This window comes from Suncus etruscus, chromosome 9 (genome assembly GCF_024139225.1).
Source record: "Suncus etruscus isolate mSunEtr1 chromosome 9, mSunEtr1.pri.cur, whole genome shotgun sequence".
In the NCBI taxonomy this organism is placed as follows: Eukaryota; Metazoa; Chordata; class Mammalia; order Eulipotyphla; family Soricidae; genus Suncus; species Suncus etruscus.
The window spans coordinates 72818373-72835427 of NC_064856.1; the positions used below are offsets into that span (position 1 = coordinate 72818373).

At 34.6% G+C, this 17055-nt stretch overlaps 1 protein-coding gene across 1 annotated transcript in view; it reads left to right on the top strand.

Moving 5' to 3' along the window:
* The window catches only part of ANO5 (anoctamin 5), a 78757-nt gene that overhangs the window by 19887 nt on the left and 41815 nt on the right, over window positions 1-17055 (top strand). The window contains exons 6-8 of the mRNA XM_049780691.1: window positions 951-1241; window positions 6264-6377; window positions 8090-8205. Of these exons, the coding sequence (XP_049636648.1) occupies window positions 951-1241; window positions 6264-6377; window positions 8090-8205 (521 nt within the window). The remainder of the gene's footprint in view (window positions 1-950; window positions 1242-6263; window positions 6378-8089; window positions 8206-17055) is intronic.

The window sequence follows — 17055 nt, forward strand, 5'->3', positions numbered from 1 at the left end:
GATTGTTGGTATGTACATTGTGGTAGCCAGGGCAGTGTTGGTAAGTAAGTAAGTGTAGGAAAGTAAGCAGACTGAATGGAACTCTGAATAAAGACAAATAGTTCTATTCAGAACACAAAGTAAAAATATGGATTTTGTTATCTTTGTCATTGAAAAGGCTACTTGTAATCTGGTATCATAAATAGTTAAACTATTTTGTTTCATTTATTTTGTTTTGTTTTGTTTGTTTAATAGATTAAATAGCAATCTGTTTAAGTCAAAGTATCTTTCTGCTTATGAATATGTCCAATTTTTAATCTCATGTCTTTTAATGGCTTTGTAGAATTTTCTTCATAGTATTATCCTATGAGTCTATTTGACCATGAAAGATTAAAGCTTTCTATTTATACTTCTAAGTTTATAATTTTAGCTTTCATTTCTCTCTTATCTCTCTTTACTCATCTAATAATTGTATATTTAACACAGTGCTCATATCTTGTAATTTTTCCTGTTGAAAAGAGTCCTCATAATTTATCTTCTAGATACATACTACATGAGGAAATTGAGTAAGAGAAGTTATATATCTCATGTCTATCTATATCTATATATATCTTTGTGTCTTTCATGTTCTAACACAATTCTACACTGATAGTCAGTGAGTAGAAATTTAAGAGAATGACAAGAATTGCCTACATATCTGTAGATTTTGGGTTTGTTTACACTGATCCTGAACCATATTTTCAAACGTTCTCTTTGATTTGTATCTCTCACATACATTAAAACTAATAGATGATGTATGCATGTATTAACAAATATATGTATCAAAAATCAACTCCTAAACAATAACTAAATTTTTGTGAATTAAAAATGGTGCGGCATAATTTGTTTACATTTTATAAAATTTTATTTTAAACAAATTGGCATGCTCTTTGTACTTTTGTCTCTCTCTCTCTCTCTTTTTTTTAATACAGAACTCTGAAAATGGAAAAACTTATTTTGTCAAGATTCATGCCCCTTGGGAAGTCTTAGTTACTTATGCTGAAGTGTTGGGGATGAAAATGCCAATTAAGCAAGAATTTATTCCCCGAGTTGAGAGAACCTCTTACCGGTACTCAATTATACCATTTAGATTCCCAAAGAAAGTGAAAATTCTGTATCCTGAATCAGATTGTTTGACTGCCCAATTCAGCAGATATCGTCAGGAACTCTTCTGTATTGAGGACAAGACCAAATTCTTTCCAAACTCATCAAGAAACAGAATTGTAGGTAGAGAAGCCCTTTGAGTACACCTTTAATGGCCTGTGTATGCTTTTTGTATGTGTCAATGTCCATTTTTCTGCAAACTATTCCTTCATATATTTTAGTAATTGGTGATACTGTACAAGTTTGAAAGTCCACTTAAATCACTTAAACCTCTGAAACTTATTTAAATTATTGGTAAAAAAATATATAAGTGGTTGACAATATGGGTATAGTAAAGAATGAGTCATTATATAATTCCAGAAAAGCACTTACCTTAAAGCCAAAGAATTTTGATTTATAAAAAATTCAAAGAAAGATTTTATAAAGTTAATCATAGAAAAGGGAAAATTGGTTCTTCTAAATACAACATGTTTCATTTTCTTTGCAATACAAAGTATTAGAGAAGCACAAGCTTTTTGCCATTTAATTATAACTATTTCAGTCTTTCAGATAACAATATTTCCTGTTCTCTGTTATCCAACACAGAGACTGGTGGGTTTGGTGATATTGAACTGATTTGAAGTTTAATATTGCTAATTAATTTCCTGAGAATATATGAAGTAAAGTATAAAACTGTTTTGAACTCTTCTATAACATACTAAGTTTCTCAATAAAGTGTGAGAAATTATCATCATCTAATTTAAAATGTAAACAATTTCAGGATTTTAGTGCTGCTGTTATTATTGCCATTTTCTTATTATTATCTTTGCCTAATAATACAATCACTAGAGTAATAACTGTCACAATACCCTTTCTCTTGAGATTATTTACTCTTGAGAAGTTGGATACTAATTGTTTTAGGTTTAATACTTTCAGGTGTCCAAAAATTATTTCGACTTATGTTTCTGTTTTCTAACGATATATTTCAAAAAGTTCACTGACAAGAATATCAAACAAAATGTAATAATTAAAATTCAGAGATTAAAAACTTGACTACTGGTCTTGAAAGAAAGCTCAATGGATTATTATCTGAGCTCTGCTTAGCAAGACTTGGTTTCATCTATGACACCATACAGTTGCCTGTGCATTGCTGAAATTGATCCCTAAGCACTGAGCCAGTATCATCAGTTTGGTCCAATAACCACAAAAAAGAAAAAGTGGAAGAAAAAAAAAAGCCGAATGCACAGCTAAAACTATTCTTCATTTTCTTTTCACTTTTTTCTTACTTATTATTTGGTTTTTGTTGTTGTTTGGGGGTACACCTGATGGTGGTCAGGACTTACTCCTGACTGCACTCAGTCTTCAGAGGATTGAATCCAGGATGGCTGTGTGCAAGTCAAGCATAACTACTGTACTATCATTCTAGCACCTTGTTTTCTTTTCTTACCTAGATTTCAAAACATCAAACATTAAAGTAATACAGAGTACTTAATATGAAATCTAAAGAACTGCTTTCAAGTTAGAATTATACTACATTGTAAAAGAGATAATCTTTGTTTAAACAGAAAATAATTATTATTAAGATCAGAAATTAAATGAAAAATAATGAAGCACAAAATGAAAATTTTATCAAAGAGGACTTATAAAACTTATCTATATACTGATACTGAAAGCAGACAGATATTACTATTTTTTTTAATTTTTTTTACTTTTTTTGGTTTTGGGGTCACACGCAGCTCTACACTCAGAAATCACTCCTGGCAGGCTCGGGGTACCATATGGGATGCCGGGATTTGAACCACCGACCTGCTACATGCAAAGCAAACACCTTACCTCCATGCTTTCTCTCTGTCCCCCAGATATTACATTAAAAGAAAACTAGACTATCCTACATGAGCAGAGATATAATATCCTTAATGAAATCATATCAGAATAAAATAGAGAGTATATAGAAAGGGAGCTGGAGTGATAGCACAGTGGTAGGGCATTTGTCTTGCATGCAGCTAACCCAGAATAGACCCTGTTCAATCTCCAGCATCCCACATGGTCCCCTGAGTCTTCCAGGAGTGATTTCTGAGTGAAGAGCTAGGAGTAACCCATGAATACTGCTGGGTGTGATGCAAAAACCAAAACAAACAATAAAGGACCATACCGTATGATCAAATGGGATTTATTCCCGAGATGCATGGATGGCTCAATATATACAAATTAATATGATGTGTTGTATACCACATCAAGGCAAAAGGCATCATATAAATAGATGCAGGGAAAATGTAGATTCAACATCTATAATGATAAAGAAACTTTTCATCAAAATGGAATAAAAGAAACCTGCCTAAATATAGTGAATTCTATATAAAACAAAACTCCTGTTAATATAATTTTCAATAGTTATATAATAAACGTTTTCCTTTATAATAAGGCACAAGACAAAAATATCCTGTGTCTCATCACTCTCAATAATAATATACAATATTACATTAAAAGTCCTAGCCATGACAATTAGAAAGAAAATACAATTTAAGCTATTCAAACTGTAAAGACTATTTGTTTATTTGTTGACACATTTTTTTTGGTTTGGGTCATACCTGGCAGTGCTCAGGTGTTACTCCTAGCTCTATGCTCAGAAATTGTTCCTGGCAGGCTTGGGGGGGGGGGGGCACATGGGATGCAGGGATTTGAACCACTGTCCTTCTACATGCAAGTAAAATGCACTACCTCCATGCTATCTCTTCTGCCCCGGATAGCAACATTCTTATATACATAGACAACCCTCCCTAAATAATCAACAAGAAGCAACCTGTGCATTAAATGTCAGGCTACAAAATTAATGCGCAAAGATGTTTAATTTCCAGAGGGAACATGTTTTAAGAGAAAAAGAAATTTTTTAAAAATTGTAAAAAGCTAATAAAATTTACATTTGTGTAAAAATTAAGTATATAGGAATTAACAAAAAGCCAGTAAAATATATAAAAATTACAAGTCACTATAAAATAGGAGACATAAGGCAATGTAGAGATTCCAGAGATTCTTTTTTTATATAAATCTTTATTAAGGACCATGAATACAGAGATTCTTGCAGAGATTCCAGGCACATAAATTGGAAGAATTAACATGGTTAAAATGATCATCTTGGTTACTGGAGGTGTAGTACAGCATACAATTGTAGTATATTCAGCCAACATGGGTCTGATCCCCCGTCACCTTAAATTCAGGCAGGAATGATTTGGAGTGCAGAGTCAGGAGTAAATTTTAAGCACTAACTGAAGTACCACCATTTCCCTGCAAAATATGTAATTACTTTGCTGATGACAGTTCAGATTCAATATTTTTTTAACAAAATCTTCATGTCATTCATTTAGTACATAAAAGAAAATTACTAAAAGTTATTTGGAATCATGACTGCTCTAAAAATCTAAATAATCCTGAGGAAAACACTTATAAGTGGCATTACGTCTATTTTACAATTATATTATAAAGCTATTGTAATTAAATCATATTGGTGCTAGGGTAAAAATAGATAATTAGATGTATAGAATATAACTGAGAGCCCATATGTTGAGATACAATGTATAACAAAGGAACCCAGAGTATAAAGAAATAAAAACCTCTTCAGTAAATGATGTTGAGAAAATTTAATAATCACATAAGAAAGGATCACACACTAACATCATATACAAAATTTAACTCAAAATGGATTAACTATTAACATCATTCCAAAATTCATAAGGTTTATTAAAGAGAGATTGAAGGAGTAGATTGGGAAATAAAGTGCTTTGTCTGTATGCTGCCAACCCATTAGCATTATCTACACTGCATCTGGTCCCCTCACCATACATGGAATGATTTCTGTGCGTGGATAACTATCAAATTTCACCAAAAATATCACCCTCCCCCAAATAATTTTATTGAAAGGCACAGAAGCAAAATACTCCCTAATAATTGAGTAAACAAAGTGTGTCTTCAATGATTCAACTCCATTTGCAAGAAAAATAGATGCTAAAGTGAACAAGTAGGACTACATCAATAAAAACTACTTAAATTAAAGTGATTCTTCTGAAAGAAGGTAAATATTTTCTCATTAGTATTTGACCAAGTACTAATATTCAAGTTATATGAACATATAACTCAATAACAGCTACAACGCAATAATCTGATATTGAAAAAAGATTTTTCTGCATAAAAAATTTAGCTAGCTAATACACATGCAGAAATCTTCATCACTCCTGTTTATTAGGAAAATATTTTTTAAAATTAAGAATATTATCTCATGCCTATAAGAATGGCCTCTATGAAAAAGTCCAGAAACAATCAATACTGGTGGGTAAATGGATGAAGAATTGTAATTCACTGTGGTATTATAAACACGTTTAACTTATAAGGAAAGTATATAGAAATATTTAAATATATTAAAATGTACTGTAATATCCGAAGATTCTAAAGTTGCTATCTATATTAAGAACACAGTGAACAGTTAAATATGTTAACCGTTTATTATTGTAGCATTTATACTAGATAATACCTAGATATAATTCAATTGCCTAACAACAAATCAACTTAAAGAATAAAATTTTCATACACAATGAAATACTATTTAGATATAAAGAAAGAAAAAATCAATTCTGTTGCAACCTGGACAGAACTATAGTCAGATTATACAAAATAAATTAGAGAGATAATGATTAGATAATCTCACTTATCTAACATTTAAATATCAAACAAGAAATAGAAAATGTTCACTACTAATAATCAATTGTCAATCATTTTCAAGAAAATAAAATTAAATTAGAAAAACAATATTTATTTAATTGTACATAAAATATAAATATACATAAGATCACAATGGATCTAAGGAGCTGTTATAACCAAGAGTTAAAAAAAATAGCTACAATTGGAAAGACTTTGATATCTAGGTGGATGGTGTGGTGTTGAGATGTTGTATATGCAAAAGCCTATTAACAATATCATAATGTTTCAGGATTTTAAAGAAAACCTGCAAACTCCATGCACACTTAAGTCTTCCTTTCTCCAAAAGCAAAAGAAAATTCCTTGTGTAGTTAGAGCTCATATCTATCAGAAATATGGATATTGTTAACTTCTGATAGAAAACAAAATGGAAGTCATAAAGTTCTGGTATTTGTCTCCTTATGTTCATCGTATAGGTATATTATATTCTCTCACGGTGTCATTTTGGTGAAGAAGATGGAAATAAAAAGTTTGGAATTGAAAGAATGCTAAATTCTAACACTTACAAATCTGCCTTTCCACTCCACGATGTAAGTATTTGCTTGTTTTTTATTGGAATATGAATAGGAAGAAAGGACTTTCCAAAGAAAAAGGAGCAGCTCAAGTAAAAGCAAAATCCCAAAATTAACTTATAATAATAAACAACTAGGTGCAAACATGTAATAAATTGCTTTTTAAATAGTTGATTATAGATTTATACCATGTATTTCTTTTCAAAAAAGGTAAGTATGTATATTTACCTTCAAACAGAATTTTATCATATACATATACCTCCAGCCCCAGGAATAGACCAAAAGTCTTCTGGATTTATTAATTTAACAGATTAACAAAATACAAGGATACTACAGTCATCCATTTATATATTGTTTTACATGTAACTCCCAGTAAAATAATATAATAAAATTGCAATAGTTACTTATAAAAATCACTTAAGGGACACATGAGAGAGAAAGTTCAAGAACAGCACACTGAAGTTTAGGAAATATTTTCTTGAGTAAATAACTATATAAAAAGTTTTCTTGAAAAATAAATAGAAAGATTATGATATCTATATTAATCGATAAAAATGCCTAATGTTAATACTACATGTAGTTCTAATCAAAATTATAGAGGTTCTATTTTTAATGGACTCCTTGATTCTAAAATTTAAATAAAAGCAAAATATCTCAGAGGGCAAAGTTGTGATAATCAAATAGTGCAATTTTGTTTTGTTTGTTTATTTTGATAGTTTATGGGCCACAAGCCCAGGTGTTGCTCTGGGGTTTCTATTGGCTCTGAATTTAGGAATTACTCCTGGTAAGGCTTAGGGAACCATATGGGATCTGGGGAATCCAACCTGGGTCAGCTGCTTGCAAGACAAGCTTCTTACCAATTGTAGGTAGGTACATTTTAGGTAAAGCTGGTGTAGGAGGTATTGCATTAGTTTAAGGTACATGCATAGATTCAGGGGAACAAAATGGTGGTCTAAAACTGGTCCTAGCTATTGTTTTTGACAATGATTTGCCCGTTGGTTTATGAGCAAATGTATCAAGGTATTTGGAATAGAAAAAAGATTAACTCTGAGTCAGTAATGCAAGAACAGTTATGCAAAAGTTTAAATTCATCCTTTATGCCTTACATACATAAAAAAGAAATAAAATTGATGCTGGAGAGATGATACCATGCATTTGCCTTACATGTGCTGAATTTGAGTTCATTCTCTGGTAACATATATGATGCTTTGAGCAGGAATACTTTCTTGAGCTGAAAAACCAAGAATAAGCCTTAATCACAACTGGTTGTGCCTCCCACATCACTCAACCCCCTATTTATAAAAAATCAAAAACAAAAATAAAAAAAACCCAACAAACAAAAAATTAAAATGGGTCCTAGAATTAAATGAAGATGAAGTTTATAAAGTTTCTAGATATTAACATTGAAGAAAATTTTATTCTTGGGTGGGAAAAACTTTCTTAGGTCACACCAAAGGCACAATATATAAAGGGTAAGTAGATCATTTTGACTCCCTGATCATGAAACTCTCACTTTTCCAAAGTGACTTTCAAGAAACTGAAAATATAAGCCACAGTATTGGAATAAATATTTGCAGAGTTTATTGTGAATTTTATTAAATACTTTAAGCAAGTGAAAACCAAGATCTAAAAGAAATAGAAAACACTATCTAACTTTCTTATATAAGAAGTGATCATTTACTTTTTACTTGTCAGTTGCTTTTTTATTAAAATCTTTTCTTCATGTATAGGGCCAATACTGGAAGCCTTCCCAACCTTCTGGTCCTGCCAATGAAAGGTACACACTTTGCCAGAAGTGGGCTCATTTTTCTCATTTTTATAAGGAGCAGCCTTTAAATTTGATTAGGTAAGTGCATTTTTACTATTTTTGGAAGGAAGGAGGATACAGCCTGGTTTGTGGGGACTGCTCCTGACTGTGCTCAGGGGTCAATTATAGCGTTATTTACTATACCCTGTGTCAGGAACCAAAATTAATTCTTCAAATTGCAAACCATGTACACAACACTGAAATATCATGCAACCCATAGCTATGCTGTTTTTTACACAGGATCAAACCAAAATTTGGTGATATGCTTTTTACTTATAGTGATATAATGCTTAATTGATTCTACTGACTATATGAAAGCTTTCACAACATTCTTTGTTTTTTTTTCCTTTTGTTTTTTTATTTAAACAACTTTATTACATACATGATTATGTTTGGGTTTCAGTCATGTAAAGAACACCACCCATCACCAGTGCAACATTCCCATCACCAATGTCCCAAATTTCCCTCCTCTCTACCAAAACCACGCCTGTACTCTAGACAGGCTTTCTATTTCCCTCGTACATTCTCATTATTAGGATAGTTCAAAACGTAGTTATTTCTCTAACTAAACTCATCCCTGTTTGTGGTGAGCTTCATGAGGTGAGCTGTAACTTCCAGCTCTTTGCTCTTTCGTGTCTGACAGTTATTATTGCAAGAATGTCTTTCATTTTTCTTAAAACCCATAGATGAGTAAGACTATTCTGCATCTTTCTCTCTCTCTCACTCTCTCTGGCATATTTCACTCAGCATAATAGATTCTATGTACATCCATGCATAGGAAAATTTCATGACTTCATCTCTCCTGACAGCTGCATAATATTCCATTGTGTATATGTATCACAGTTTCTTTAGCCATTCATCTGTTGAAGGGTATCTTGGCTGTTTCCAGAGTCTTGCTATGGTAAATAGTGCTGCAAAGAATATACGTGTAAGGAAGGGATTTTTGTATTGTATTTTTGTGTTCCTAGGATATATTTCTAGGAGTGGTATAGCTGGGTCGTATGGGAGCTCAATTTCCAGTTTTGGAGGAATCTCCATATTGCTTTCCATAAAGGTTGAACTAGACAGCATTCCCATCAGCAGTGGATAAGAGTTCCTTTCTCTCCACATCCCTGCCAACACTGCTTATTCTCATGTGTTGTGATGTGTGCCAATCTCTGGGGTGTGAGGTGGTACCTCATAGTTGTTTTGATTTGCATTTCCCTGATGACTAGTGATGTGGAGCATTTTTTCATGTGTCTTTTGGCCATTTGTATTTCTTCATTATCAAAGTGTCTGTCCATTTCTTCTCCCCATTTTTTGATGGGATTAGATGTTTTTTCTTGTAAATTTCTGTCAGTGCCTTGTATATTTTGGAGATCAGCCCCTTGTCTGATGGGTATTGGGTGAATAGTTTCTCCCACTCAGTGGGGGGGGGTTCTTGTATCCTGGGCGCTATTTCTTTTGAGGTGCAGAAGCTTCTTAGTTTAATATATTCCCATCTGTTACCCATCTGTTAATCTCTGCTTTCACTTGCTTGGAGAGTGCAGTTTCCTCCTTGAAGATGCCTTTACTCTCAATATCCTGGAGTGTTTTACCTAAGTGTTGTTCTATATATCTTATGGTTTTGGGTCTGATATCGAGGTCTTTCATCCATTTGGATTTAACCTTCATATATGATGTTAGCTGGGAGGTCTAAGTTCAATTTTTTGCAAGTGGCTATCCAGTTGTGCCAATACCACTTGTTGAAGAGGCTTTCCCTGCTCCATTTAGGATTTCCTGCTCCTTTATCAAAAATTAATGATTGTATGTCTGGGGAATATTCTTTGAGATATTCAAGCCTATTCCACTGATCTGACGGCTTGTCCTTATTCCAATACCATGCTGTTTTGATAACTATTGCTTTGTAGTGCAGTTTAAAGTTGGGTAAAGTAATTCCTCCCATATTCTTTTTCCCAATGATTGCTTTAGCTATTCTAGGGTGATTATTGTTCCAAATGAATTTCAAAAGTGCCTGATCCACTTCTTTGAAGAATGTCATGGGTATCTTTAGAGGGATCACATTAAATCTGTACAATGCTTTGGGGAGTATTGCCATTTAAATGATGTTAATCCTGCCAATCCATGAGCAGGATATGTGCTTCCATTTCCACATGTTTTCCCTTATTTCTTGGAGCAGAGTTTTATAGTTTTCTTTGTATAGGTCCTTCATATTGTTAGTCAAGTTGATTCCAAGATATTTGAGTTTGTGTGGCACTATTGTGAATGGGGTTGTTTTCTTAATGTCCATTTCTTCCTTATTACTATTGGTGTATAGAAAGGCCATTGATTTTTGTGTGTTAGTTTTGTAGCCTGCCACCTTGCTATATAAGTCTATTGTTTCTAGAAGCTTTTTCATAGAGACTTTAAGGTTTTCTAAGTAGAGGATCATGTCATCTGCAAACAGCGAGAGCTTGACTTCTTCCTTTCCTATCTGGATTCCCTTGATATCTTTTTCTTGCCTAATCGCTATAGCAAGTATTTCCAGTGCTATGTTGAATAGGAGGGGTGAGAGAGGACAGCCTTGTCTTGTGGCAGAATTTAGAGGAAAGGCTTTCAGTTATTCTCCATTGAGAACAATATTTGCCTCTGGCTTGTGGTAGATGGCCTTAACTATATTGAGAAAGGTTCCGGGGGCCGGGCGGTGGCGCTGGAGGTAAGGTGCCTGCCTTGCCTGCGCTAGCCTAGGACGGACCGTGGTTCGATCCCCCGGTGTCCCATATGGTCCCCCAAGAAGCCAGGAGCAACTTCTGAGCGCATAGGCAGGAGTAACCCCTGAGCGTCACAGGGTGTGGCCCAAAAAAAAAAAAAAAGAAAACAACAACAAAAAAAAAAAAAAAAAGAAAGGTTCCTTCCATTCCCATCTTGCTGAGAGTTTTGATCAAGAATGAGTGTTGGACCTTATCAAATGCTTTCTCTAAGTCTATTGATATGATCATGTGATTTCTATTTTTCTTGTTGTTGATGTTGTGTATTATGTTGATAGATTTATGGATGTTAAACCAGCCTTGCATTCTTGGGATGAAACCTACTTGGTCATAGTGGATGATCTTCCTAATGAGGCATAGAATCCTATTTGCCAGGATTTTGTTGAGGATATTTGCATCTGTATTCATCAGCGATATTGCTCTGTAATTTTCTTTTTTGGTACCATCTCTGTCTGGCTTAGGTATCAAGGTGATGTTGGCTTCATAAGAGCTATTTGGAATTGTTCCTGTTTTTTCGATTTCATGAAAGAGTCTTGCCAGGATTGGTAGTAGTTCCTCTTGAAAGGTTTGAAAAAATTCATTTGTAAATCCCTCTGGGCTTGGGCTTTTGTTTTTGGGAAGACATTTGATTACCATTTTAATTTCCTCAATAGTGATGGGTGTGTTTAGATATGCTACATCCTCTTCATTCAATCAAAATTTATCCATTTCTTCCAGGTTTTCATTTTTAGTGGCATAGAGTTTCTCAAAGTAGTTTTTGATAACCCTTTGGATCTCCACCATATCAGTAGTGATCACTCCTTTTTCAGTCCTAATATGAGTTATCCAGTTTCTCTCTCTCTTTCTTTGTTAGTTTTTCCAGTGGCCTATCAATCTTGTTTATTTTTTTGAAGAACCAACTTCTGCTTTCATTGATTTTTTGGATTGTTTTTTGGTTTCCACTTCATTGATTTCTGCTCTCAGATTTGTTATTTCCTTCTGTCTCCCTATTTTGGGTCCTTTTGTTGAGTGCTTTCTAGTTCTATGAGCTGAGTCATAAGCTATTCAGTTATGCCCCTTCTTTCCTGGTATGTGCTTGCAAAGCTATAAATTTTCCTCTCAGTATTGCTTTTGTCGTGTCTCATAGGTTCTGATAGTTTGTGTCTCCATTGTCATTTGTTTCTAGGAAGGTTTTGATTTCCTCTTTGATTTCATCTAGGACCCATTGGTTATTCAGTATTAGGCTGTTTAACTTCCAGGTATTAAAGTTTTTCTTGTGTGTCCCTCTGTAGTTCACATATAATTTCAGGGCCTTGTGATCAGTGAAGGTAGCCTGCAAAATTTTTATGCTCTTGATATTACGGAGGTATGTTTTATTGCTAGCATGTAGTCTATCCTGGAGAATGTCCCATGTACATTAGAGAAGAATGTGTATCCAGGCTTCTGGGGGTGAAGTATTAGGCCTTTTTCTTCCATTTCTCTTTTCAGGTCTAGTATATTCTTGTTGGGTTTCAGTCTGGTTGACCTGTCAAGGGTTGACAATGCCGTGTTGAGGTCTCCCACAATTATTGTGTTGTCATTGATATTATTTTTCAGATTTGTCAACTATTTCATTAAATATTTTGCTGGCCCCTCATTCGGTGCATATATGTTAAAAAGAGTGATTTCTTCCTGCTGTACATATCCCTATATTAATACAAAATGTCCATCTTTGTCCCTTACAACTTTCCTAAGTATAAAGTTTGCATCATCTGATATTAGTATGGCCACTCCAGCTTTTTTATGGGTATTGCTTGCTTGGATGATTTTCCTCCAGCTTTTTATTTTGAGTCTATGTTCGTTCTGACTATTCAGGTGCGTTTCTTGTAGGCAGCAGAAGGTTGGATTGAGTTTTTTTTTTTTTATCCATTTAGCCACTCTGTGTATCTTAACTGGTGCATTTAGTCCATTGACATTGAAAGAAAGAATTGTCCTGGGAGTTAGTGCCATCTTTATCTCAAAGTTTGGTGTGTCTGTTGGTCAGTCTTGTCTTAAAGTAGGCCGTTTAGTTTTTCTTTTAAGAATGGTTTTGACGGGGCTGGCCTGGTGGCACTAGATGTAAGGTGCCTGCCTTGCCTGTGCTAGCCTAGGATGGACTGTGGTTTGATCCCTTGGTGTCTCATATGGTTCCCCAAACCAGGAGTGATCTGAGCACATAGCCAATTTTAACCCCTGAGCATCACTGGGTGTGGCCCCCCCAAAACGAAGGGTTTTGAGTCTGTAAAGTTTCTGAGCTGTTATTTGTTTGTGAAACCATGTGCTGTTCCTTCAAACCTGAAAGTGAGTTTTGCTAGGTGCAGTATTCTAGGCGAAGCATTTATTTCATTGAGTTTTGTCACTATGTCCCACCACTGCCTTCTGGCCTTGAGTCTCTCCGGTGACAGGTCTGCAATAAATCTCAAGGATGTTCCCTTGAATGTAATTTCTCTTTTCAATCTTGCTGCTTTCATAATTCTGTCTTTATCTGTGGGATTCGTGATTGTGACTAGGATGTGTCTTGGGGTGTTTTTTATGGGGACTCTTTTAGTTGGTACTCTTCGGGAATGCAGGATTGATCACATGTATTCTTTAGCTCTGGTAGTTTCTCTTTGATGATGTTCTTGACTGTTGATTCTTCCTGGAGATTTTCTTCCTGGGTCTCTGGGACTCCAATGATTCTTAAGTTGTTTCTGTTGAGCTTATCATAGACTTCTATTTTCATCTGCTCCCATTCTTTGAGTAATTTTTCCATTGTTTGATCATTTGCTTTAAGGCTTTTTTCCAATTTCTTCTGCTGTATGTAATTGTTATTCATCTCATCTTTCAGTGTACTAATTCTATCCTCAGCTGCTGTTAACCCATGGGAAAGCTCAACCATGTTTTCCTCTAATTCATCTACTGAGTTTTTCAAACCTGATATTTGACCTGAAATTTAAGTTTGGAGTTTTCTGATTTCTATCTGTATATTCTCTTGATTCTTATTAGTTTTCTCTTCTATACTTTCTTTGAGTGCTTTGAACATCTTCCATATTGCGATTCTAAACTCCTTATCTGAGAGACTGACTAGTTGGTTTGTCATGTTCACGTCATCAGAGTTTCCATCGTCATTCTCTATGTCTGGCCCTGGCCTGCGTTGTTTCCCCATTGTCACATTGTATTTTGGGTTTTTCTAAGTGTTGTGGTTGTATTCTTTGGCTAAATTATGTGCACAGCTGCGAAAATGAGCAGCCACGCTCCTCTGGCTCCTCCTTTTCTGGGCGTGTAAACTCACCTCCAAGGAAGGCTCCAGGGAAGGCGAGCCGTCCACAGAGGAGCCACACACAGGATGAAATCAGGCCAAAGATGGAGCACAGCACAGAAGACAGGCAGATAGGGGTGGTGGCATCTGAGTTTCAGCGAGTTCAGCGTTTTCCCCTTTCTGGCCATATAAACTCACCTCCAGGGAAGGCTCCAGGGAAGACGAGCTGTCTGCAGATAAGCCACACACATGATGAAATCAGGCCAAAAATGCAACACAGCACTGAAGACAGGCAGATAGGGGTGCTGGCATCTGAGTTCCCAGAAATCCTTTAGAATTTCAATCTTAATCTGAAATGGGTAATCCTCTCAGATGGTTGGGCTTCCCATTCTCTTACTGACAAAGGTAAAAGAGCCTGAAGCCTCCAAAACCTTCACTGTGGTCTCCAGGGTCACCCAGAAAACAGCATGACCCAAGATGGCTTCTGCACCCTTCTGACTCCTGGCAGAAACCAGCAGGAATCAGTGTGTGATGTCCCGACCCACCTCTGAAGAGGCATAATTGCCAGCAGGAACGCAGATGAAATCCAGACTCAGGCATCTCTGAAGCAGGCAGGATCACCAGTAGGAACGCTGATGAAATCCAGTCTCAGGCAGCTCTGAAGCAGGCAGGATCACTGGCAGGAAGGCTGATGAAATCCAGTCTCAGGCAGCTGGAAATCGCATGGCCCAAAATGGCTTCTGTGCCCTTCTGACTCCCGGCAGAAATCAACAGGAATCAGTGTGTGTATGTGCCCACCCACCTCTGAAGCAGGCAGGATCACGGGCAGAATTTTCTAACTTTGTGTCTGTGAAATCATTTAGTTACTGATATCTCATTGGAGTGCTACAGTGAAAATATTCTTAAGCACTGTACAGAGAGATGGTTCAGAGGTTCATAGGTGAAGTCTTGGTATATTTATTGGCCTGAATAAAAGTTAAATTTTTGCGGTAAGAAAGAGGCCTAGAGCACAAAGCCTTTGTATGCAGGAGCATTGAGTTCTACCCATAACCACCAGCTGCACTGTCTTCAAAGTACAAAAACACCTTAGCACTGCTGTGTGTTCCCAAAACTGAAGCAAGAAATAAAAAATGTTTTTTATGTAGAAACTCTATAATATTGGTCAATTTACTTAAATCTAAAATGCTGATCTTTGAAATAGGAATTATTATTTTCTGACAATTAAAATGAGATATTTATATTTTATAACAGATGAGTAGTTAGTGCTTACTATGAATTAACTTGGTGTAGTTTTTTTCTAAGTGAAATAATTTCAAAGACAGCAAAAAGAACAACCAAGTTGCTACAGTCTGATGTTTTATTACTTTTTTTTTATTTTTGCAAAGCATCTTTTGTATAACACTGATTTTCTTCAAAACATCCAAATCAGCGAAAGTGTCATACCAATATTTATTTAGAGCAAATAGCAGAATATTAGGGTTAAATAAAATTAATAGCAAATGTAATAATAAAATGCAGCTAACATAGATAAACGGGTGATTTCCATATATATTATAGGAGTTCTTGTTGGATGAAATAAAAAGTTAATTTCAGTTGTGAACATTTAACATTTCAAATAATGATAGTATCACTCTTATCAAACTACTCATTTAATAACAAGATGATATACAAAGTGTTATGTTAAATTCTACTTCCACAGACTTCACCAAAATTGTTTGATTTGATAATATCTGCTCAGATAGTTAGTGTGTCTATGAATATTAAATACATATGCAAAGGCATTTTTCTAGAACATACTTGTATCTCTAACTTTACATTTTTTCTAAGATCCCTTTACATGCTGAATAACATATCCGTACTTTTCCCTGTGAATATGTATTTAAACTTGCAATTATTTACCTTGCACAGTTTATACTTTCACAATAAACCTATTGTTTACCATTTTTATTACTCATCAAAATCCTTACCTTTACACTTTGCATGTCAAATTTCTCATGCTTTCACAGAACGCAGAGTATGCTATTAATTTACTTTGGAGGGCTGGAAATATACAGCAGTGTTCAGGATTATTCCTGATTCTGTGCTTATGTCTGATACTGCTCAGATCACCATAACCATTACTAGGGATCAATCTAGGGTTTTCTGAAGCTGCCGTCAGCACAATCTTTGATACGTATTTTATTTATTATTTAGTTATCTACTGAAAAATATTAGCTTGCCCTAAGTTTTATTTTACTAAGACTAGTTTGGCTAGATAGATTTGCAGATATTTCGCCCTTAGAAATAATATTTATAGATATTTTTCAGAAGCAGAATTGTCAAAATGTAGGTTTTTGTATTTTACATTGCTCAAAATATTTGAGAATCATATTAATCTGACATTTAAAAAACTGTCTTAAAAACTGTTTGCATGTGTTTTCCTTTTAGTTCTCAAAGTTTTCATTTGTACAAAATTTTCATTGTTAAGCTTTCATATTTTTGAAAATCTGAAAAATGGGTATAAAATTATTTTGCAATTCACTAGTGCAAACATTTTGTTAAGGAAAATTTTGTGACTTATATTGTTTATGGATATCCTGTACCTATAAGATTTGTCTTATTTCTTAAAGTTTAGGAATTCTTTATTTAAGGGGACTTTATCATATCTTAAGATGATAATAGCAGTTCCTAATTATGCTCAGTATTTTCCCTTTGAATTTCAACTTTGCTTATTGCTTATTTTGTTTACTATGTTTTACTATGATTTTTATATTTCAACATGAAATTATGGTTACCTCTTTCTAGCACTAGGGTACACTGTTTAATTAGTTCCTTCCTGTTCCACACAATGTTTTTTAATGAGGTATAGTATATGATTGTGAGCCATTTATTTCGATACGGGTACGCATCACTCTTGTTTATCTTTACTGCTCAAATTTAACCAATGTC